Here is a 22,481-nt window from a genome sequence, read left to right on the forward strand (position 1 = left end):
AAAAGTCATGGCAGTCAAGGGAAGACCCTGTTGACTGGAAAAAGGGAAACATTGCATCCACCTTTAAAAAGGGTAGAAAGAAGGAGCCCAGGAACTACCAACCTGTCAGCCTCACCTCTGTGCCGGGGAAGTTCATGGAACGGATCCTCCTAGAAGCCACGCTAAGGCACAGTGGAGGACAGGGAGGTGATTCAAGACAGCCAGCAAGGCTTCGACAGGGGTAAGTCCTCGCTGATCAACCTAGTGGCCTTCCACGATGGAGTGGACAAGGGAAGAGCTGTGGATGTCATCTGTCTGGAATTCTATAAGGCCTTTGACAGGGTCCCCCACAGCATCCTTCTTTCTCAGTTGGAGAGATATGGAGTCAATGGGTAGACTGTTCAGTGGATGAGGAATTGATTGAATCACAGAATCACTAGGTTGGAAAAGACCCACTGGATCATCGAGTCCAACCATTCCCATCAATCACTAAACCATGTCCCTCAGCACCTCGTCCACCCATCCTTTAAACCCCTCCAGGGAAGGTGACTCAACCCCCTCGCATCCAGAGGGTAGTGGTCAAAAGCTCCATTTCCAGACGGAGGTTGGTGATAAGTGGTGTCCCTTGGGCTCCATACTGCACCAGCGCTGTTTAGTATCTTCATCAATGACACAGACAGTGAGATCAAGTGCAACGTCAGCAAGTTTTCCGATGACACCAAGCTGTGCGGTGCAGGTGACATGCCTGAGGGACGGGATGGCATCCAGAGGGACCTTGACAGACTGGAGGAATGGAATCATGTGAACCTCATGATATTCAACACCTGCACCTGGGCCGGGGCAGTCCCCGATACAGGCTGGAGGATGAAGGGATTGAGAGTCTTGCAGAGAAAGACTTAAGGAAGAATTTTTTTATGATGCTGATCGTGAAACACTGGAACAGGTTGCCTGGAGAGGTGGTATATGCCTCATCCCTCACAACATTCAAGGTCAGGTTGAATGGGGCTCTAAGCAACCTGATTGAATTGAAGATGTCCCTGCTCACTGCAGGCAGAGTGGACTGGATGGGCTTTGAGGGTCCCTTCCAATCCAAACCACTCTATGAAGATCAAAAGGGGAGAGGGTAAATGGTTGGCTCAAGGCAAGTTCTGAATTTTGGGATCAATCCGCAGAGGGATCCCTTTTTCAGGTGCAGAGAAGAGGCAGTGCCACCCCATGAGGGATCTGGGCCCTTCAACATTTCCCCAGCGAGAGATTTTTGGGAAGGACATAGGATGACAGCTGAACACGGCTGCAAAATCAGTGTGACAGAAGGACTGAAGGAGAGAGCAACGAGGCAGCTGGTATTTGCGATTAACACTGTCCTGAAACACCCGGTAGCTGGGTATTCATGGATTTCCAACACATAATAAAATAGTCGATACTTTTTATGTCTTATCTTCATGCCCTATTGCACATTTCTCTAATGCAATAAATATTGCTATCTGGTTCAGTACAAGGTATTTTATTACGAGTCTCGTAGTCCTAACGTGGAGCACAATGAGCACAGTGCAGGCCAGTCGAAATGTGCTTTCAAACTATGGTTCTGGGTCAAAAAGAAGGGTCATGCTGCATCCCAGCACCGGACCTGACCTGTCTCTGTAGGAGCAGCAGCCTGAAAGAAGGGAGCCGCCAGCCCCTCATCCTGCAGCATGTGGAAGGAAGCCTGAAAACCCAGGATACGCCAACACCACGTCAGCGGTCAGAGCCTGTAATATCTGATACCCTACCATCGAAAAGCCAGCTTCTGGGGAAACAGGGGAGAGACTGTGGCTGCAGGCAAGCCAAATGCCCAGGGATGGAGCCCTAGCACCGCTCTTGTCTCCAAAATAAATCCTGAGCATCTTCTAGATCTCCTGGAGCCAGGACGGAGTGGGACGTTGTACCCCACTGGCTGCAACCCGTGGGGTACCCAGGGTCCGTTCTCATCCGGCACAACTCACTCCAGGCAATGCCAGCATTGCATTTTTGCATGGACTAAATGAACTTATGGGATGGTTTTCAGAACTGCTATTTTTTTGAGTTCCTTCTTCAATCTGTTAAATAAAATGCAATGCAATTACCATGCTGCTTTCTCTGGGACTGCAGAGCTGAGCCCAAGCTACACCTCATGGTCTGCAAATCCCGAGAACATTTTGACTCTAAACATTTTGACTCTAAACATTTTGACTTTGCAACTCCACTTCCACTTTAAGTGTCCAGTCTTCTTTTTTTTGCTAAACTAACTTAAAACAACTCTGCTGTTTTGCCTTGCTCGTGGGCTGAACCTCCCCCCGCTATGTGTAAGGAGACCAGAGTCTTGCCCTGTGCTCTGTGCTCTGTGCTCACAACCGTGGCGAGAACGTGATCTGTCCGACTGCTATTAAGGCTCCTCGTCCTCATCGTGTTCTATTGCATAAACGTCTCCAAGCCTGGCATCCCGCTGCTCCCAACAGCTCCCATTTAGCAGGGCTCTTGCATATCAAGGTTTCACAAGGAATCAGCAGCAAAATGCACAGGCGCTCAGTTGCACAAGGAAAATAGAGATTTGTGGGGGTTTTGTTATTCTCTTGGAGGGCGAGGGTGCGGCAAGTAGGGTTACAAATAAGGCCTTTTGAGAATACATTTAGCATTCAATACTTAATGCTGTCTTAGTAAAGTCCAGTCAGGTACGATCCGGCCCTGATCGGTGAGATCACAAATAGCTCCGTTGGTTTTGTTTTTTTCTTATCTTATGAACTGAATCAAAGAAAAGGTCCCGAGTGGTATTTAAAACCAATGACGTTGCTTTAGAAAGTTCAAACTATACTGGCATCGCAAGGTTCGACATGTAGGAAACACCAAAGCCATGACAGGAGAGCGCTCTCGACAGGCTCTGCATCAGAAATGGTTAAGAAACTACTCAAAGGAAAAGTAAACAGCGATAAATGTATGAAACGCGTTAGTCCTGTGTTTATAACTATTTTAGAGTTTATCCCAGGTTCTTATAAAATATATAAAACTGAGATACAAAGGATTAGCAATGTCACTTTGCATTTCAAATGATCTTCAGCTACAGGTTTTGCTTTAAGAAAACAGACACCTGAAGAGCAGCGGTTCGGGAATCTCTGGATGCAGACACTTGAGTTACTGGCAAACTTACCATCCGTGGGCTTCCAACTCCTCCACCAGTTCAGCTCTCTCCTACAACAAAACTCAACATTTCACCGTTAAGTTTTTCTGCTCATGGTTTCAAAGAGAGGACGTTACATTTCCCAGCATCGGTTTCAAAGTTCCTTTTTTCTTTTTTTTTTTTCCCCTTTTTTTTCCTTTTTTGTGTTTTTTTTTTTTCCCTTTATGAGCTTTAACCACAGGATGAATCCATGAGATGAGGTAAGTAAATTTGGCACACGTTTAGTCATGTCCATAAAACTTTTGGTAAGTTGTCTAAGTGAACAACATCGTTTCCTGGTGAGTTACAGGTGCTTTCCAAGGGGGTGGTTAGTACTTAACAACTGGAATGTTTCTAGTCAAACCAAAAGGCATAGCTGCAGAAAACACTCACAACCCAATGTTGATAGAGAAGTAAAAATATGTACAATACAGTCACTTGTTCATAGTTTGGCACAATTTTTTTTTGTTGTTGTGGGTAATAGTGCATAAACTACTGTACAACAGTATGACTTTTCAAACAGTCTTTCACAGAGAATACCAGGTTTGCTTTCGAATAATAAAATTCCCACGATTTCAAACTCATCATCTCAGCACTTACATGTCAACATAGCACAAGGCAGATTGCAAAAAGGAACCGACGGGAAAAAGCCCAACCGAAATAAAAAAAAAAGGAAAAGAAACAAACATCAACAGTCTTTCTAGAAAAGGGAGTCTCTTCTTCAAACACAGGAAAACCAAAAATGCTGTTTCTGCTTTAAGAAGAATGGAGTCTGATTCCCTGCAGGAAAAAACCAAACATTTGATGCCATCTTAGTTATAGCTCGTCTGGAGTCACCACGACGGAGCGAACGCGCTAGAGGCAGGCGGGTGCAGAAGATGCAGCTTTAGATGATGCAGGTTAGGAGATAAAACAGCAGAGGGGGCCAGAAAGCACTCAACATTGCCACGTGAAGCTCAATTAGGAACGAGTTCTCATTTGCAAAGTAAAGAGCCTTTACCTTTAGAGATCTTGGCTTTTGGACGCATAACCTCTTTTTTTTTTTTTGTGGTTTATTTTTTACAAAATGTTCCAAAAAAAAAAAAAAAAGTCTTTCCTTGTCAAAATCATTAAAAAGAGCGTGGAATCATGTGTTGGTTCCCCCCCAATAAATAAGTAATTAAAAACTGAAGAAGCCAAACAGCAGAAAAGAGGAGCTTTGTTAGTTTTTTTAACCCCAGCCAAGCCAGAAAATCGGTCATTCTTTTAGGTAGCTTGCAAGTAAGAAGTATTTTCATGCATTTAAAAAGAAAAAAACAACCCAAACCAAAAAAAAACCAAAACCAACCCCAAAAACCAAAATCAACCAAAACTGTAAAAGGGGAACGTCTTTTTTGTTTCATGCAACTTTTGCTTTCAGGAAGGAAAAACTGAGGAGCAGCGGGCTTAGCAGGTGGGAGGGAGGTTAAGGGGCATTCCAGCCAGTTTGGTGCAGCATTACCTCAGTTTCTCAAAAGCGTCTGTCACGGGAGGGTCCTTGTGGGGCTGCTCGCGCTCCGTCCGCTTTATTTTACAGTTCTCATCCCGCAGCGATTTTGAACTGGATTTGTGACGATAGAGTTTTTTATGGGTAGGTCCGTTATTGCCTAAAGTGCTCAGATTACTATAGTTTTTATCAAAAAAGGGCGGGTGAACGTCCGGGCTGTAGCCGGTGGAGCAGTTGGGGCGAGCGGGGTCGCAGGTTGTGGCTTTGCCATTTTTGCTTGAGCCCTTGTTGTTTGATTTGTGGTTCTTCGCTGCCCCCGGTGAGCCGCCGTTCGCCTTCTTCTTCGACTCCTGGGATGTCCCTGCCAAAATTTTAAGAGTTTTCAGTTTCAGGCTGTTGGACTCCGGTGACCGGAATATGTCTGGAACGCTGTTGTGGCCAACGGGCCCCCACAAGGGCTCGATGGAGGCCATCATAAACCTCTGGACGTCTGCCATTCCCGATGCGATGTTAGACAGGATGTTGGAAGGTTCCTCAAACTCCCTCTGATCGTCATCCAGGAGGCTGGTGGCGTTGCCCAGGCTGGCTTCTGACCAGCCCACGCCTCGCTCTTTGCCCAGCGCCCAGTCTCCGGAGAGCCCGTTGTGCTTGCCCAGTTTCACCCCGGCTGGGCTGCAGTGCTGGGCGCTCTCAGCAACACCCTTGGTGGTGGTGGCCGCGTTGCTCGGCTGGTTGACCGCCCTGCCACCAACAGTTGGAGCCTTCTCACCGTTAACTCCCGCAGCATTTTTCCCTTTCCTGGTGGACTTGGGTGCCTGCCTTGAGTTTTTCCCCTGCGGCTTATCGGTTCCTTTGTTGGGTTTGGGTGATTTCTTCCGGGTGGCTTTCTGGGAAGAGCTTTGGTTTGTACCCACGTTCTTACTGGACGAACTTTTCCTCTTTGATTTTGACACTTTGCTATTGGTGCTAATTTGACCAGATGGCTCATTAAATGTTGACAAGCATGGACTCTTTTCGAGAAGGCTGACAGAATCTTCATCATTGAACATATGGAACTGGAACTGGTGATTATTTAAAGCAAACCCATTATCTGCCTGCTCCTCGGTCTGCAGGACCCCACAGTTCCACTTGACCTTCTCGGAGCTGTTGAGGGCAGGCTGGGGGCTCTCCTGAAAGCCCTTCAGGGTGCCCAGAGGCTTGGTGTCTGAGCCAGCTATCTGCGGGGACAGGTTGGGAGTGTCTGGAGGGGACATCTCCGAAAGCGACGACTGGCGGAACTTGTCAGGTGTGAAGTTGGAAATATCTAAAAGGTCCGTGGACTCCTTCAAAGGGGTGATTTCATCTATGCTCTGCTGGATCACTAGCTTGGGACTGCAGTGGGCCAAGAAATCATCATTAATATCATCCTCACCGTCCTTTTCACAAGACTTTAAACTTAAAGAACTGTAATTGCTAGAACTAACTGACAATGAACCCACTGAATCAAAACTAATGAGCCTGCCATCATCTGTACTTAGTGTACCTCGCTGGAAATGAAAGTGCCCCTCTCCATTATTAAAATGACATGACTGATAAGAATCATCGGACTGCACTTGTTGGCTGTCCGGCATGTAATTTTTTTGGTATAGCAATTTGCCACTATTCAGATTGACTTGAGCGTATCCAGAGGCCGGGAGACCGTCTGCGCCCGTGGCGCTGCCGCTGCTGCTGCCAAACTCGCTCGGCAGCCCGGCCGCCTCCGGCATCTCAGCGGGGAAGTCCTGGCGGGTGCTGCCCGCAGCCTTGCTGGCCGGCCACATGCTCCCGAAGCTGCTCTGCTCCATCTCCAAGTGGCCGGGTGACTGCTGCAGCTCCGACTCGGAGGGTGGGGAGAGCACGCAGCTCTGCGCCGGCTGCAGAGCCGGGAAGGGCTTTTCTGCCGGGACGATGCTGGGGAGCGGGTGCTGCTGCTGCTCGGAGGGATGCTGGGTGAAATATGAGATACTGGTGTTGCTCGACAAATCAGAAGCATCTAACAACGTCTGCAGATACCCTCCAGGGATCAGGGGGACATTGGTGGTGATATTAGCAGATGGCAGAGGCTTGTCTGAAGAGGAGGTGGATGGTAGGAAAGGAGAATTTTTAGCAACCTTATCCTCGTGGCACTCCGGGAGATGGGAGCTGTCTGAAGCACAGGGAACGTTTTCGTCCTTCAGTCGCGCTGCAGAGTCCTGATTTTCCAGCGCCAGGGAGTCCTCCGCCGTACCGGTAGCGGCTTTGATCTTCTTGCACTTCAACCTGGCTTCACTTTTGAATTTGATTCTGCGGAGCACTTTTCTCTCGGTCCCCTTGTGCTCCCGCTCCTGTGATTTGCATTTCACGGCGGCGATGCCCGTGATGTCGGTTACGTGTAATCCATTGGCACAGCTAGGGGTGGCGATGGCTAACGCTGGCAGCCCTTTCAGGCCCGCATCCTCTTTACTGCTGCACGGCTGCTTGTGATCAGAGGAGCAAGAGCCCAGCTTGTTTACAGATTGCTCAATGGCTTTAATTCTTTGAATCCGGTGCCTGTTTGCTAGCTTGCATTTTCGCTTCCGTGGGTGAGGGAGGAACGAAGCATCTGAGCCGTTAAGATAGAAATTCTGCTTGTGGTAGAGAGACGATCTCAGCAAATCCAGCCGGCTCTGCTGCCTCTCCTGCCAGAAGCCCTTCAGTGGGGCCAGCTTTTCATATTTGCTGAGCAGCTCCTCATTCAGGGTAACAGTTGTCTCGTTGGCATCCACTTTGCTGAGCTTCACCAGCATATGCTTCTCCCCTTTAAACCTGTTAATGATGATGTACTTGATGATAACGGGGGGCTCCTTGCGAGAGACTTTTCGCCGTTTCTTGGGGCACCACTCGTCATCGTCCTCTTCCTTGGGCCCATCTGGGAGCCACTCCTTCTTGTCCAGGATCTTCTCGTTCTCGATGGAATCCACATCGTACAAGTAGTCATCGCTGTATCGCACTTTCCTCTTTGCTCGCAACCCATAGTTCTGCTGAATGAAAGAGCCGGAGTGGTCCCGGGACAGGTATCGACTGCAGTCCTTGATATCCCGCAACACATCGTAGGAGGACTCTGTGCAAGTGCTGTCATCGCTAAACTCCCCGGAGTCCTCCGTGGAATTCACCGAGTCCAAGAAGTGGCTCCTCTTGGAGCTCACGTACTGCACCATCTCCGTGCTGTTGCAAGATTTATTTAAGGCAACCTTCTCCTCCTCCTCCCCGCCCTCTTCCTCGCCATCCTCCTCCTCCTCCCCCCAGATGATGCCTTCCTCAGATTTGAATTGAGAAGGGTCAGCGGCACTGCCAGGTCCCCTTTTCAGGGTGCTCCTGCTGTCCCTTTTGGTGCAGTTGCCAAACACGCTGGGGAAGAAGTTGAACTGGGCGTCTTCTTGCAGGGTGGTGGTCTTCTCCCGCACGTTGTCCTGGAAAGATTCATATCTAATCTTTAGGGAGCAGACATCGCTTCCCAAGGTGGAATCGTCATCATCAAACATGTAATTATCCACATCTTCCTCAGAAAACAGATTTACAGAAAGCTCATTTTTGGAGCAGAGGTCAAGCAGCTCAATTTTACTTTCACTAATGAAAGATTCAAAATAGCCCCATTCCTGGTTGGGATTTGTTAGTAAAGGTTCCTCACCATTGCATTTGTCTAATAATAATCCCTCGTAATAATTTTTCTGAGTGGGGTCCTCTGAATCACTGTCAGATTTTTCTGCATCTCTTTTGTCCGCTGCCCTCGATTTATGCATAGGGAAGCTTAAAAGCTGGTCTGAAAGCAGTTGATCCCCGTATCTCATGGTTTCTCCTGTGCTCATGCAGTGAATCCCTATATCAGAGACCGAACAGGTGTCATAATCCCTATTTATATCCCCCACTTTCAAGCTTATTCCCGGCTCTGCATCAATGCCGTCCTTTGATTCAATAAAGCAGCCCAGACAGGTCCGGCTCGGCTGCATCAAGCAGTCGCCCGTCAGTGCCGACATCCCTCCGGGCTCCATCATGGTGAAGGGAGCCTTCTCGCAGTCTCCCGGCAGCGACCAGGAGCTCATGCCCTTTGTCACGCAGGACGTGAGGGAGATGGCGTGGGCGGAGGAGTCATCCGAGGCGTGCTCGGGCGCATCCGTGAGCCGCAGCGGCGACGGGGGGCTCAGCAAGCACGGCTTCTTCGACGTCAGGGGAGGCAGCGCCCGGTGGCACGCGTGGTTTTCTTTCGGAGCCGCCGTCAAGGCTGAGAACGTGACCGTGGCCTCGGCGGTGGTGCAAGGCCTCTCGTTGCCGTCCAGGGCATGCGCTTCTGGGGCAGGGGGGTGAGGAAAAGGGAGGGAGAAAAGAAAGCAAAAGAGAGAAGGTTTACAACCTTTGCTGCTCCGCTGGGGCTCACCACCCTGCTCCCCTTCTCCCTGGGTTTAGAGGGGATTTTTCCCAACCGCTCCTTCGGGAAAAGGCAGATGCCCTTCCTGTGAAAGTGTGATCCTTCCCTTCAGGATCTCATTAACATGGTGATGTGCAAGGAAAGGAGAGGTAAACACTCCCCCACTGCCAGCTGGAAGAGGTACAAGAGTACATTTAAGAAACCAAACCCATCCGTTCTCTCCTCCCAATACACAAAGCGTTACCTGGATACTGCCTTTCAAATCTGACAGTTATTAAAAACCAAAACAAGCCTAATAAAAATATTCCCATGAAGACTGAAAAAAATTAATGGAAAAATAAGATTCTTAAAGAAACAAAGCATCCCCCATGCAGTGTCTGCACCTTAAATGCACCTGAACTGTGAAAGAGGCAGAAAGTTACAGCTACTTATGAAAAACAAGTGGTCTTGTCGTCTCTGTCTGCACTGAGGGAAGCAGAAGGTAACAGAATTTAAAGCAATTATCATTAGTATTACTGCAGGTCTTGGCCTTCTTCCCTAATCTCTAAAAATGCCTTTTTAATCAGGTAAGGTTTTTATACTTAACCTAAGGATTTTATATTTGCACCTCATCGCACTCTTTTATGGTGGAATAAAAGTTAGGAAGATGCTTTTATCTGCCTCCTGGCTCAACAGACAATATGGCCCTAGAAATTTAAATACGGTGTCTTTTCACTCATGGACATACTCTGATATATCAGGGCCTCATCCAGTAGGAGGTGTCCCTGTTCATCGCAGGGGGGGTTGGAACTGGATGATCTTTAAGGTCCCTTCCAACACAAACTACTCTATGATTTTATGATCTGATTTTACGATCTCGTGCTACAGGAGCCCTAGGGACAGAGCCATCTGTAAAGCCTTAAGCCGGTCCAAGCAATGTAGGGTCGGAGCCACGCAGCACTCAAAGGTCTCGAAAAACTTCCCAAACGCTATCTAAATCAAACCTGAAGTGCGTTGCGATGCCTGCAAGCATCTTCAACACACGGGGCTTGGAAAAGACCAGACAGACTTGCTTGAAATCTGTGCTACTTCCCTTCCCTCAAAAAAGGTTAACAAATAAATAAGCTGATTTTTGAGTCCCTCCCACCAGTTTTTCAATCAGAAACGCAGAGGTGGAATCTTTTTCCTTAAGCACCAAAACAAATTAACCAGTGCAGTTCCACTTCAGAAGGGAACTAAAACAAAAGTCAGCCTGGAGCTAACAGGAAGCATGGAAAATTTAAGGATAAATGAAGAATTTAAGGGCTAAAAAAGGGGGAGGTAGAAAGCTGAAATTCAATCTCAAATGTTGCATTCAATACAGAGAGGTTATTATATAAAATAAACCGTCGCTGGGTGTTTCTTTAGGTTTAGACTCGTATCAGTGGAAACTGAACTCCTGTGAAATACAAACACCCAAAATTTATTTCCAGGACTCATATGATCCAAAAATCAGGCGCACATTCAGTTGATGCTTTAACGTAAATGCTGCTCCAAAAGACTGCAGGTGACAAAGAAAATGCTGGAGAAGCAGAACCACCTTTCCTGGTTTAACTCATCCAAAAGCACATGGGCAAACTGAGCAGGAAAATACGGACCCATCCTGCTGTCCATGAGCTCTGAAGGGAGGGCAGGTCCTGCCTGGGCACTGCAACAGCCCAGAGCTGCTCTGGATCCACGGCACCTGGTTAGAGTTATGGGGGAGGAGGCAAAAAGCACCATTCCCACCCCCAGGGCCATCAGCGGGGAGGTGGGGGCATCAGAGCAGCTTGTGGCTTGCTGCTTGAGATTCAGCAGCAGCTCCTACCCAACACTGTTTAATTAAAATGCTTTTTAAGCCCTGTTTAATTGAATTTCATCGAAACTGCATCAGGTTCTAGAAATTGCCCATCTTTACTGAACAGGTAAGCGCTGGCGTTACTGCCTGTTAGATTAGGCAAGAAGACGATGATTAGAACATCACTAGAACATGACTAGATGATCTTTAAGGTCCTTTCCAACCCAAACTATTCTATGATTCTATGATCTCCACCAGCTGTGGCTTCACCATGTGCAATCATGAGGGAGATACCTGACAGATACCTCCAGAATTACCTCACAGGGGCAATCACCCACTTTACCTCCCACCAGCATGCACCGGGGGTCCACATGGGCACCCGTGTATCTGGAGTCACTCCAGGTCCTTGGTAACAAACCAGAACAACACTTGCCTCTATGCACCTTGTTTTGAGATGACAGGAGGGTCTGAGCATACAAGATGTCAGAGGCTTAAGTCCTTCACATCTAACAGGGTCAAATTTATATATAAATAAATAAATCTCTTTCTTTCTCTCTCTCTCTCTCTCAAGATTTATAGGCCAATATAAATTGTAAAAAGCCATGAAATTAAACATAAAAACATGGTGAAGAATGAAAATGTCAAGCTCTGCCCTAATGCCGGACTGTCACTGCATTTACTGTGGCAGTGACTGAAGGCTAAATGACTGGAGAAAACGCTCAGAGGAATATTTATTTCAATCAGGTTTTCAGGCACTGTAACTCCTCATCAGTTATTGCTTTTGAAAGCAAGTATGGCAGCGATTAAATGGATACAGACAAAGTTAGGTATTTCAGACAGGCTGCTGGAAGGGGCTGATCCTTCCCCACCAATGTCAGTAGAAGCCAGAATGATTCAGTGGCTCCTGGGAGCAGGACTGCGGCCAGGAGAAGCGGTGTTAGGGGCCATGAGATCCCACATGCTGCTGGCAGACCACAAAGAAAAGGCAAGAACGGGCTCACAAACCCAACCTTCCCTTTCCACGGGTGCTAATCCAGGTTTGATTCTTCTACTCAACCTTTAAATTTTCCTCGTTTTGCAGGGACTGAGTATCCTTCAGTCAATTTTTGCTGAGACTGGCCAGTGGGTTCCTAAGTAAATGCAAGAAGAAAGAAAGGCTCCCAGCAGACAGGGGCTGCACAGTCTTTACGACACTTTTTCTCTGAGAAACCAAACTAAACTAATAGAATCACAGAATCAAAAAGCTCAAAGCCTCACCCAACTTGGCCTTGAACCCCTCCAGGGATGGGGCAGCCACCACTGCTCTGGACAACCTGGGCCAGGGCCTCCCCACCCTCACAGCAAAACATTTCTGCCTAAGATCTCATCTCAATCTCCCCTCTTACAGCTGAAAACCGTTCCCTCTCGTCCTGCACTCCCTGATCAAGAGCCCCTCCCCAGATTTTCTGGAGCCCCTTTCAGTACTGGAAGCTGCTCAAAGGTCTCCCCCTGAGCCTTTTCTTCTCCAGGCTGAACAAACCCACAAGCTCAAACTGCATGTGCACATAAATATTTCCAACTATGCACATGAATGGGCAAAAGCAGTACGAACAAGTATTCAAAGACCTAAAAAGGTGCAGACTCATCGCTGGAGTAACATCTGTGTAGAAAATACCCACTTACCCTACTGCTCCACATTGCAGAGATACCCGCAAACCCCTAAAATTAAATACACAGAAGGAATTAGGAAAATGAGTTGGCTTGCAAGTTGTCACTGCTCCCTCATGTACTGTAATTAAGTTCCTTACCATTTTCTTTTACCCCATTAATCAGGATAGTTTCTTGGTCTTCTGAGGCACAATCCTGCTCTTGTTGGTCATCCATCAATTTAACCTCTTTCTGTTCACTCCATGCCCCACTGCATCTGGCCAACCTGCACATTTCCAGAACACAACCACAGTCAGTACAGTTCCCAGAATCAACTCAAAGAACTGTGAATATAAAAGAACAACAATAAAGGAAAAAAATCCAACAAACCCACACAACCTCACATGCTGCCCTTACGCTGCTTAAGAGAACTAACAGTGTTTATTTAAGCAATTGTATTTTCCCCTTTCCACTCCAAAAGCCAAGTCCAATGTATTTCAGCAAGGTTAAAATGCTGTATATCACCATTTCCTTCCCCAAAGTCCTTCTTTAGAAGGTGAAGCAGCACTTTTCGCATCACCCAAAACTGCTTTGTACACACAGGGAAGTGTTGTTATCTCCAAACAAGCTGAGAAGATACAAAGAGGAGGGGACTAGCCCCAGGTCAGACACTAGCAGCCAAGCGTTGGACTTGGAAGAAAAATGCAGGTATTCCAAGCGACAACTGCTCATACCAGCTCCCAGCTACTGCTTCCATCTTCCAAGTGCTGGCAGGTATGAAAAACTCCCCCCAAAAAAGCAGTTTTGGGGGAAAAGTGTCTCTAATCTCATTCTTCACTCAGAAAACTCCTTCATCACGAGAACTCCTTCCTCGAAAGCTTCGTTGCAGCCACCTCCTGCCACCCCCATGGTCCTTGCTGGGCTATGCTTCATCTCGGCTGTATGACCACCAGTCGAAGCTGTCTGAACTTAGTGGTTCTTCTCCAAAGCTACAAACCCAGGATCAGAATCAGGCTCACACTGTCTCTCTTGCTCTGTTGTTCCCCACATGTTAAAATGATCGCTTCCCTATGGAGAGGGAGATCCTGCCAAGGGGAGATGTGGCTGAATCATAGAATCACCAGGTTGGAAAAGACCCACCGGATCATCGAGTCCAACCATTCCAAAGTCCCAGGCTGGATCCCAGGCATGGGCACCACAGGAGAACTCTCATCGGGGCCAGAATTTCACCTCTTTAACTGTACATTCAAGTCAGAAACTAGTTTTTTTTCCTTCTGGCAGCTCCAACTCAACTCCTCTCTGATAGAACAGGTACCAGATTGAAGCATTGTTTTCGGTGGGGTTTTCTGGTTTGCTTTTTGTTGTTGATTTTTAAAACCATCCTTTGTCACCGTCTGACCTTCCCGCAGTATCCACTGCCCTGGGTTCAGCAGCCACATTTCATTCACATCCAGGTTCGCAGCGGAGGCCTCTTAATTACTGAGAAATCTTTACAACCGTCTTAGGAAGTGAAACCTTCACTGAACTTAAAGATGTTGTGACACCCAGAGTGAGATAAGAATAACAAGCATCAGGAACTCAACTCCTTTGCATATTTAGAGGAATATCTAACTAACCCTGAGAGTCTGATGCAAATCCGTACCACAAAGCTCTACAGATGTGAGCTGGTACGGACTATTCTGCTCTCCCGACAGCATCCGTACCCTCCCCACCAGTCGGTGGTTGAGAAATGTTCCACAGAACCACAGAACCACCAGGTTGGAAAAGACCCACAGGATCATCGAGTCCAACCACTCCTATCTGCCACCAAACCATGTCCCCGAGCACCGCATCCACCCATCTTTTAAATACCTCCAGGGATTGTGACCCAACCACATCCCTGGGCAGCCTGTTCCAGTGCCCAGTGACCCTTTCTGTGAAAAAAAATTCTGATGTCCAGCCAAAGCGTGGCTGACGTGCTGGAATGGGAGCGACTTAGAACACCAAAGTACCGATCAGGCAGCGTTGGGAGTTATTTCCATGCAACTCAAAGAAGATTAACTTCTATGTGTGAGAGCCACTCTGCGTTTTCCAGTAGCTGTTCTCAACCACATGCCTCCTTGATAATATCTCCTGCCCATTAAAGTGATCTTAATTAACATAAATATTAATAAATTAAGTTTTAAAAATAGCTATTAATGAAAATATTAATAAAATATCTTAAGCTGCTGGAGAACCAGAGGCTTCACAGGAGACGAGAGACCCACCACTGGCCCCACACGTGGGCTCATGTGGCTCCTGGGGAGGGGCTATTTGCTGCCTAAGGAAGAGCCAGGAGATGGGAAAGCTGAGTTGAGCACAGGGCTTTAACGGATTGTGACCTGGTAGATGTGTTTTGCACACCATCGTGGTTTGCCAAATGGGAGAGAAATATGCAAGGATTTTCCCCTTCAATTAGCTGTGGAAGGGCTGGAGGATGGCACATACAACTATGCACATGTACAGATCTGAACCCATCTCTGACTTCAGCGTGTTTGGTGAGGATGATGGGACCATCACCTTCAACACTGGTTGCAAATGGCCTGGCCTCCACAACACCTTGTAGTGTGGGAGCTTCTGTTCTGTGTGAAACAGTCCTGCTTTTGTTTGAACCTGCTGTCCTCCAAAGGACAGGCCATGTTTTCTTACAGAAACAGAGTCCTAGAAAGGACCTGGAGTATGATTATCATTTAATAATACTTATATTCACAGGAGAATCACAGAATGGTTCAGGTCGGAAGAGACCTCAAAGCACATTCAGTTCCACCCCCTACCATGGGCAGGACACCTCCCACTGCATCAGGGGCTCCAAGCCCCATCCAACCTGGCCTTGAACCCCTCCAGGGATGGGGCAGCCACCACTGCTCTGGGCAACCTGGGCCAGGGCCTCCCCACCCTCACAGGAAAACATTTCTGCCTAAGATCTCATCTCAATCTCCCCTCTTGCAGCTGAAAACCATTCCCCCCTTGTCCTCTCCCTGCCCTCCCTGATCCAGAGCCCCTCCCCAGCCTTCCTGGACCCCCTTTCGGGACTGGAAGCTGCTCTAAGGTCTCCCTGCAGCCTTCTCCTCCCTAGGCTGAACAACCCCAACTCTCTCAGCCTCTCCTCATACGGGACGTTCCTCTTCTGTGTGGGTTGTGGGTCGCATGCTTCTCTGCCTGCTTGCTTCTTGCTCTTTCAGTTATTTTTGCTCCTGTTATTTTTTGGGTGGGGATATGTGTGCATAGAAGGGGGGAAATGCAGAAAGGATGCTTCTGGAGGATGCAATCCAAAGGCAGGAGAAGACAATGAAGTCACGAAGTGCAAGAACGAATGGGATGTGCCTGCGGTCAATAATTTGCCTTGAGCACAGTAACTCGGAGAGTAGAACTGAGGTCTAGAAATGACCCAGAAAGAGTCTGGATGGGGGATCTTCACATACAGTCAGAGAGAAATGAAGTGCGAATGAGAGAGACCATCTGAGGTTTGCAGAGACCTGCTGAACAAGAGGACCTTTTGGGAGCTGAGTGATCATGAAAGGTCAGAGGCCAAGGGGGACAAGGAGAAGCACTGGTGCCTGTGAAAGACAAGCCGATAAAGGGGCTTGACGCGATGCAGAACAAGAATCATAGAATCATAGAATCACCAGGTTGGAAGAAACCCACCGGATCATCGAGTCCAACCATTCCCATCAATCACTAAACCATGCCCCTTAGCACCTCATCCACCCATCCCTTAAACCCCTCCAGGGAAGGTGACTCAACCACCTCCCTGGGCAGCCTCTGCCAGTGCCCAATGACCCTTTCTGGGAAAAATATTTCCCTAATGTCCAGCCTAAATCTCCCCTGCTGGAGCTTGAGGCCATTCCCTCTTGTCCTGTCCCCTGTCACTTGGGAGAAGAGCCCAGCTCCCTCCTCTCCACAACCTCCTTTCAGGTAGTTGGAGAGAGCAATGAGGTCTCCCCTCAGCCTCCTCTTCTCCAGGCTAAACACCCCCAGCCCTCTCAGCTGTTCCTCATAAGGCCTGTTCTCCAGCCCCCTCACCAGCTTTGTTGCTCTTCTCTGGACTCGCTCCAGAGCCTCAACACCCTTCTTGTGGTGAGGGGCCCAGAACTGAACACAGGATTTGAGGAGCGGTCTCACCAGTGCCGAGTACAGAGGGAGAATAACCTCCCTGGACCTGCTGGTCACGCCGTTTCTGATACAGAAGAAACCGAAGGCTGGGGATAACAAAGAGGAGGAGAACAGCTGGGTCCCTGGAAGGAAAAACGAAACCGAGAGAGGTCTGGGATATAAAGGCGATGTGCAGAGAATATATTGGTTAGCAGGTGAGCACAAAACATAGAGCTATCTGCAGACAGAAGAATAAAAGGGAGAATATGGATTTCAGACAGTGTCAGGTTATTGAAGAGATACACAACTGGGGTCATTCTATTATGAAGAACCAACAGGAGGAAAATCATCCACCAGTTTGAGTTTATGAACTTGACCGGACTGGATGGAGGAAGAGGCTGGCAGGTGGAAGACAAGGGTCAAAGACAGAGAGTGAAATGAACTCCTGGTGTCTGGAAGAGGAGGGCAGGAGCACAACTTTGCAAGGATGGTCACTGGTGGTTCTGTCGCAAGGAAGAATCCAGAAGGACTTTTTGAGATTGCAAGATGCACTTTAGGGCATTTGTCTGCTAAGATCACAGCTGGCATGACAGAGAAAGGAGGTCAAAGGGAAGAAGTCACAGAAAGCAAGCAGTGGAGCTAAAAAATAATCCAACTAGTTTTAAGCACAAGCTGGACAACTAATGGACAGAAAGATGAGATGCATTTGCCTGTGACAGCAGCACACAGCACTCGGTGACCTGGAGAAACCCCTTTCAGCCCAACCACTCCTGGCAGGGGAAAGACAGCAATTGCCACAAAAAACCTCACAGCATCACAGCTCAGGAAATCCTCCATTCCTCTTGTTTCCAGACAATTTTCCCACCGCTCGTGCCAGTGAGGTCGTACAAAAGCTGGTAGTGACCATTTTGTGTGTACAAGTCTGGCAGCACACAAGTGCAGCACCCACACCAGACCCTCTGCTGCAACCTCCCAGAGCCTTGGGAGCTTGTGTCCTCAGCCCAGACCCAAAGCATTTTTGTGTTCTAACACCCCCTGTGATAAATAAGAAGTTTTCTGGGCACTAGCATTGCCAGAGTGGAGGCAGATATGGTCAGAGAAGGAAACCCCATGCCCCAGCAGAGGCCCCGCCAGCTCTCTCTGCTCCTAGCCGTGTTTAGAGACAATATTCTGGTAGAACATCCTTTTATCAGTTCTTTGGAGTGAAAACAGATTATTCATTTTCCTATAAATTAAACAGGGTATGCAAAGCAACAGCATCATGAGCAACGCTCCCTTTAGGAAACACAACCAAGGGGTGCTGGTTATTGACCTGGAACAGAGGAGGAAATGCCTGAATGACAAAGCTAAAACATCTGGACGCGTTTCTACATTCATTGCCAGTCACATAAGCGATGGGCAGGTTTTTGTACAGCTTGGATTTAAGCACGTTCCTACTAACATTAATTTTACAAAAGCGAAAGGGGAAACACAACCAATTTATACAGCCACGAGGGAAAAAGGCACCTGCTCAATGCTTGTCCTCTACAACGAAGGCAACGAGTTGCTGTGCTTCTTTTTCAGCCAGCAAATGTCCACTTCCACGTAGTACTGCAGGCATCTGTCCTGAATGGATGTAGAATCATAGAATCACCAGGTTGGAAGAGACCCATTGGATCATCGAGTCCAACCATTCCCATCAATCACTAAACCATGTCCCTCAGCACCACGTCCACCTGTCCCTTAAACCCCTCCAGGGAAGGGGACTCAACCCCCTCCCTGGGCAGCCTCTGCCAGGGACCAATGACCCTTTCTGGGAAAAATTTTTTCCTAATGTCCAGCCTGAACCTCCCCTGGTGGAGCTTGAGGCCATTCCCTCTCATCCTGTCCCCTGTCCCTTGGGAGAAGAGCCCAGCTCCCTCCTCTCCACAACCTCCTTTCAGGTAGTTGGAGAGAGCAATGAGGTCTCCCCTCAGCCTCCTCTTCTCCAGGCTAAACACCCCCAGCTCTCTCAGCTGTTCCTCATAAGGCCTGTTCTCCAGCCCCTTCACCAGCTTCGTTGCTTTTCTCTGGACTCACTCCAGAGCCTCAACATCTTTCTTGTGGTGAGGGACCCAGAACTGAACACAACATAGAATCATAGAATAGTTCGGGTTGGAAGGGACCTTAAAGATCACTTAATTCTAACCCCCCTCCCATGGGCAGGGACACCTCCCATTGGATCAGGGGGCTCCAAGGCCCATCCAACCTGGCCTTGAACACCTCCAGGGATGGGGCAGCCACAGCTTTCCTGGGCAATCTCTTCCAGTGCGTCACCACTCTCAGCGTGAAGGACATGCACAAGCTAGGTCCATCACCTTGCTGCTGTCAGGTGCCATGGAGATTGGACACGCCCTTTGTCCTCCCCAGCTGCTGGCCCGAGAAGAAATTGTGCCAAAGGAGCTGCTGGACAGATTTCCTCCCCCCAAGAGGACTCTCTGCAGACTCCTCCTTGAGAAGCAGCAGCAATTTGGCTCAAGGCATTTTCCAGTGGCAGCAGTGCTGGTCCCAGTGATGCCCTGGAAGCATTTACAAGGGATAAAGCCGGCCAGCTAGCCATGACTGCCATGTAATCCAGTGCCTGGCTGCTTACATACAGATCCACGGTCAGCTGAGCATCTCCTCGTTCACATTTCCTGGGCACCAGCATTGTGCTGCTGCAGCTTAATACACTCCTCCCAAGCAGAGGAGAAAAACACTCTTAACAGGTAAAAATAAACAGCCTACTAGACTGACTGAAAGCCCACCTACACGCATGGGAATCTTATTAGATGGACGAGATTACAGGTTAGCGATAGCCGTTCCATAATTAAAGTTGCAAGAGTGTTGTCACTTAAAGCTGAATAAACAAAAGGTTGTGAGCACCCAGACAAAACCCAGCGCACCAGTTCCTATTTACACACAGCTTTATTCATTGTAGATTATGAGGGGAGATGGAGAGGGAGTATCCAAAGTGAAAGAAAATCTTTTTATGGAGAAGTGGGGGAAGAAAGTGAAGAAGAAGCTGTGGCTTTTTCTCCTGCCGAGCTGTGAATAAGCGCAGGTATTCTATATATGCAGTCATATCTTTCAAAAAAAGAGCTTTAGAGAAATTAATTACATGTCAGTGCCTCTGACAGGTCTTTTAAGAATTATGATCCTTTTGAATGAAAACATTATATACTTAAAAAGAAACACCATGTAAATGTCTCTGAGATGTTTACATCCAGTGGAGTAATAGTAGAGCAGAATTCAGCTCTACCCGTGGAACAAACGGATGCTGAACACGCTGCGCTCTTCCTCACAATGCCGTCTCGTGCCCTTGTAGGACTCATTCACTCTCCCTCAGGAGCACAGAACACAGTTCAGGGGAACCTGAAGGTTCCACTGAAGCGCCACTCTCCCAGAGAGCCCCTCGGGGCTGTGTCCCTGAGCCCACCTCCTCCCTACAGCAAGGCCAGCACACAACACACACCTCCTCTTGTCCTGCAGTGGGCAGCAAGACCTCTACCAAGGAAAATATCGCAGGGATTTGCTGGGTCTGGGTTCCTCCCATTCCCCTTTCTTTTCCTTTTAGCCCTGACAAAAGCTGCACAGGACACTGGATCCGATAGAGAAAGTCCCGGGGAGAAAAAGCAGCGGGGCTGTGATCCTCCCACATGCCAGGAGCTGGTGCAGCGATGCCAGGCTCATTGTTCACTGACCTGAAGGATGCTTTTTTCCTACCAGATTTGGAAGTTCCCACATCACTTTTATTCCATGGATTCCACCTCCCATACGAGGACAGGCTGAGAGAGTCGGGGTTGTTCAGCCTGGAGAAGAGAAGGCTCTGAGGAGACCTTAGAGCAGCTTCCAGTACCTGAAGGGACTACAAGAAAGCTGAGGAGGGACTGTTCACAAAGGTTTGTGGTGATAGGACAAGGGGCAATGGTTATAAACTGGAAAGGGGCAGATTTAGACTAGACATAAGGAGGAATTTCTTCAGGATGAAAGTGGGGAGACACTGGCCCAGGTGGCCAAGAGCAGTGGTGGCTGCCCCATCCCTGGAGGGGTTCAAGGGCAGGTTGGATGGGCCTTGGAGCCCCTGATCCAGTGGGAGGTGTCCCTCCCCATGGCAGGGGGTGGGACTGGATGGGCTTTAAGGTTCCTTCCAACACAAGCCATTCTGTGACTCTATGGTTCTGGGTCAACCCCAGCAGCGAGACACTGAAAAGCCTTCAAGAAGGCAAGGTGCAATAGAGCCAATGTTAGCTGAGAGTAGGTTCATCAACGTAGGTATAAATACAGATAAAACTTCCAATTAGGAATAAATCGGGAAGGGGGGGAGGGGTGAAGTTGTTAAAAAAAGAGCTTGCAGAGAAAATGGAGAACACAAAAACCATGAAAAGAAGAAACAATTTAAGAACTGGTATGTTCCCAGAAGGTGTAGAGGATGGATGGCTTGTTAATATTCATAGCAAGCCTCCACTTTTTCCTCAGTTGAAAGCAGATGCAACAATTACCGAGAGCCTGAGCCCCAACTCCAGCAAACCCCAAGATATGATATTAAAGCAAAATATTACACCGCTGATGCTGAAATAAATGACAGTTTCTGACTTTGCTCTGGGTGCACATAAGGTGCAAGTGGTTAAAGAGCTGTCACAATCAATGCTAAGGAAAAAGTGAACAAAATTACAGCCCTCCTGACAAAGCACCCGTACAGTACAGAGAGGCTTTCTCCATAAACGTATTCTCACACATCAGGAGCAGCAGTAGATCATAAAGGGAAAAAGGCAGCAATTAAAATCCTTGAGAAGCTGAAACACATGAGGGAATGTCTGAAATGCAGCGTATTTCAGCACAGGGATAGGATGGCCACTCAATCTCATACAATAAGAGCCCCAAGAGGTGAAGAGAATGAAGAGTCATTGCACTGTGGGTGTGGTATGGGGCAGTAACGGGGAGGGGGGGACCTCATAGGGGAAAAAACAGCCCCAGGACTTACGCTGAGAACAGAGAGACAAGAATGGGAGGAAAAAAGATGGTCTGGGTCCAAAGCAAATGGTACTGGTGATGTGCGGATGAGTGCAGCTCAACAGGCAGCCCCAGACACAGCAGCCAAGAACCTGTTGGAAAGTTGATGGCTCAGCTAAGGAAGAAATAAATCTCCCTCTTCACAGGACATGGGATGGATTTACACCGTGGGGCCGGAGAACTATTCCCCTGAGCATAACGAGGGTGAGGAAATGCAGGAGCCCTCACAGACTCATGAAGGCTTCAGTGATCGTGCCCAATTTTAGGGTCAAGAAGCATGAAGAAGATTGCTGGCTACCAAGACCAAGGGAGGATTGTTAAGTAGATTTGCTGGGTTTCTTCTCTGTCACCTTCTCTCATAAGAAAGGAAGGATATTAAGCACTAATTAGTGTCACCAGCTGCATAGTTTTGAAAAGTGGTGGCAAATGGAGGGCTAGATTCACCTCCTGGAAATGGAAAAGAATCCCAGCTTTGGTTTAGGTGTGATGGCCTGAAGTTACAGCTTCTCTATAATTATTAGAAGAGATGAAGAGCCTCACCCGCAGAAAGACGGCTTTACCTTTGCCGACAGACAGCCCAGGATTAAGCCATAGCTACGAGCCCATTAACAATCCAGCAATGAATGCTGTCACAGGTAGAGCTGTCACCACGCTCCCCAGCACAGGCTGGTGATTTGATGAGTTGAACACATCCCTTCTGTCTGCACAGGCAGGGGCTGGGTGAGGACTTCTGGACCGCCCTGACCAAAGGTCACCTTCGAAGAAAATTAACAGCTGCAGCAATCCAGGCAGGGTTAGCTCCTTCCTTTTACAGCTTATTAGGATTACTATTATTTTCAGAGAAGTAGAAGTCATGCTTTTCTGGGATGGGGCGAGAGGAAGGCAATAGAGGATTTCAGGGATTTTCCTAAACTTAGCTCTTGATACA

At 48.1% G+C, this 22,481-nt stretch overlaps 1 protein-coding gene across 1 annotated transcript in view; it reads right to left on the bottom strand.

Annotated features, from left to right (window-relative positions):
• Positions 1 to 2,191: 2,191 nt before the first annotated feature.
• NEXMIF (neurite extension and migration factor) overlaps positions 2,192 to 22,481 on the bottom strand; it is a 60,472-nt gene continuing 40,182 nt past the window's right edge. The window contains 4 exon segments of the mRNA XM_069867769.1: positions 2,192 to 3,882; positions 3,885 to 3,928; positions 4,629 to 8,934; positions 12,595 to 12,719. Coding sequence (XP_069723870.1) covers positions 3,752 to 3,882; positions 3,885 to 3,928; positions 4,629 to 8,934; positions 12,595 to 12,670 — 4,557 coding nt within the window. The 5' untranslated portion in view covers positions 12,671 to 12,719 and the 3' untranslated portion in view covers positions 2,192 to 3,751.

This window comes from Phaenicophaeus curvirostris, chromosome 13, assembly GCF_032191515.1.
Source record: "Phaenicophaeus curvirostris isolate KB17595 chromosome 13, BPBGC_Pcur_1.0, whole genome shotgun sequence".
Taxonomy (NCBI): domain Eukaryota; kingdom Metazoa; phylum Chordata; class Aves; order Cuculiformes; family Cuculidae; genus Phaenicophaeus; species Phaenicophaeus curvirostris.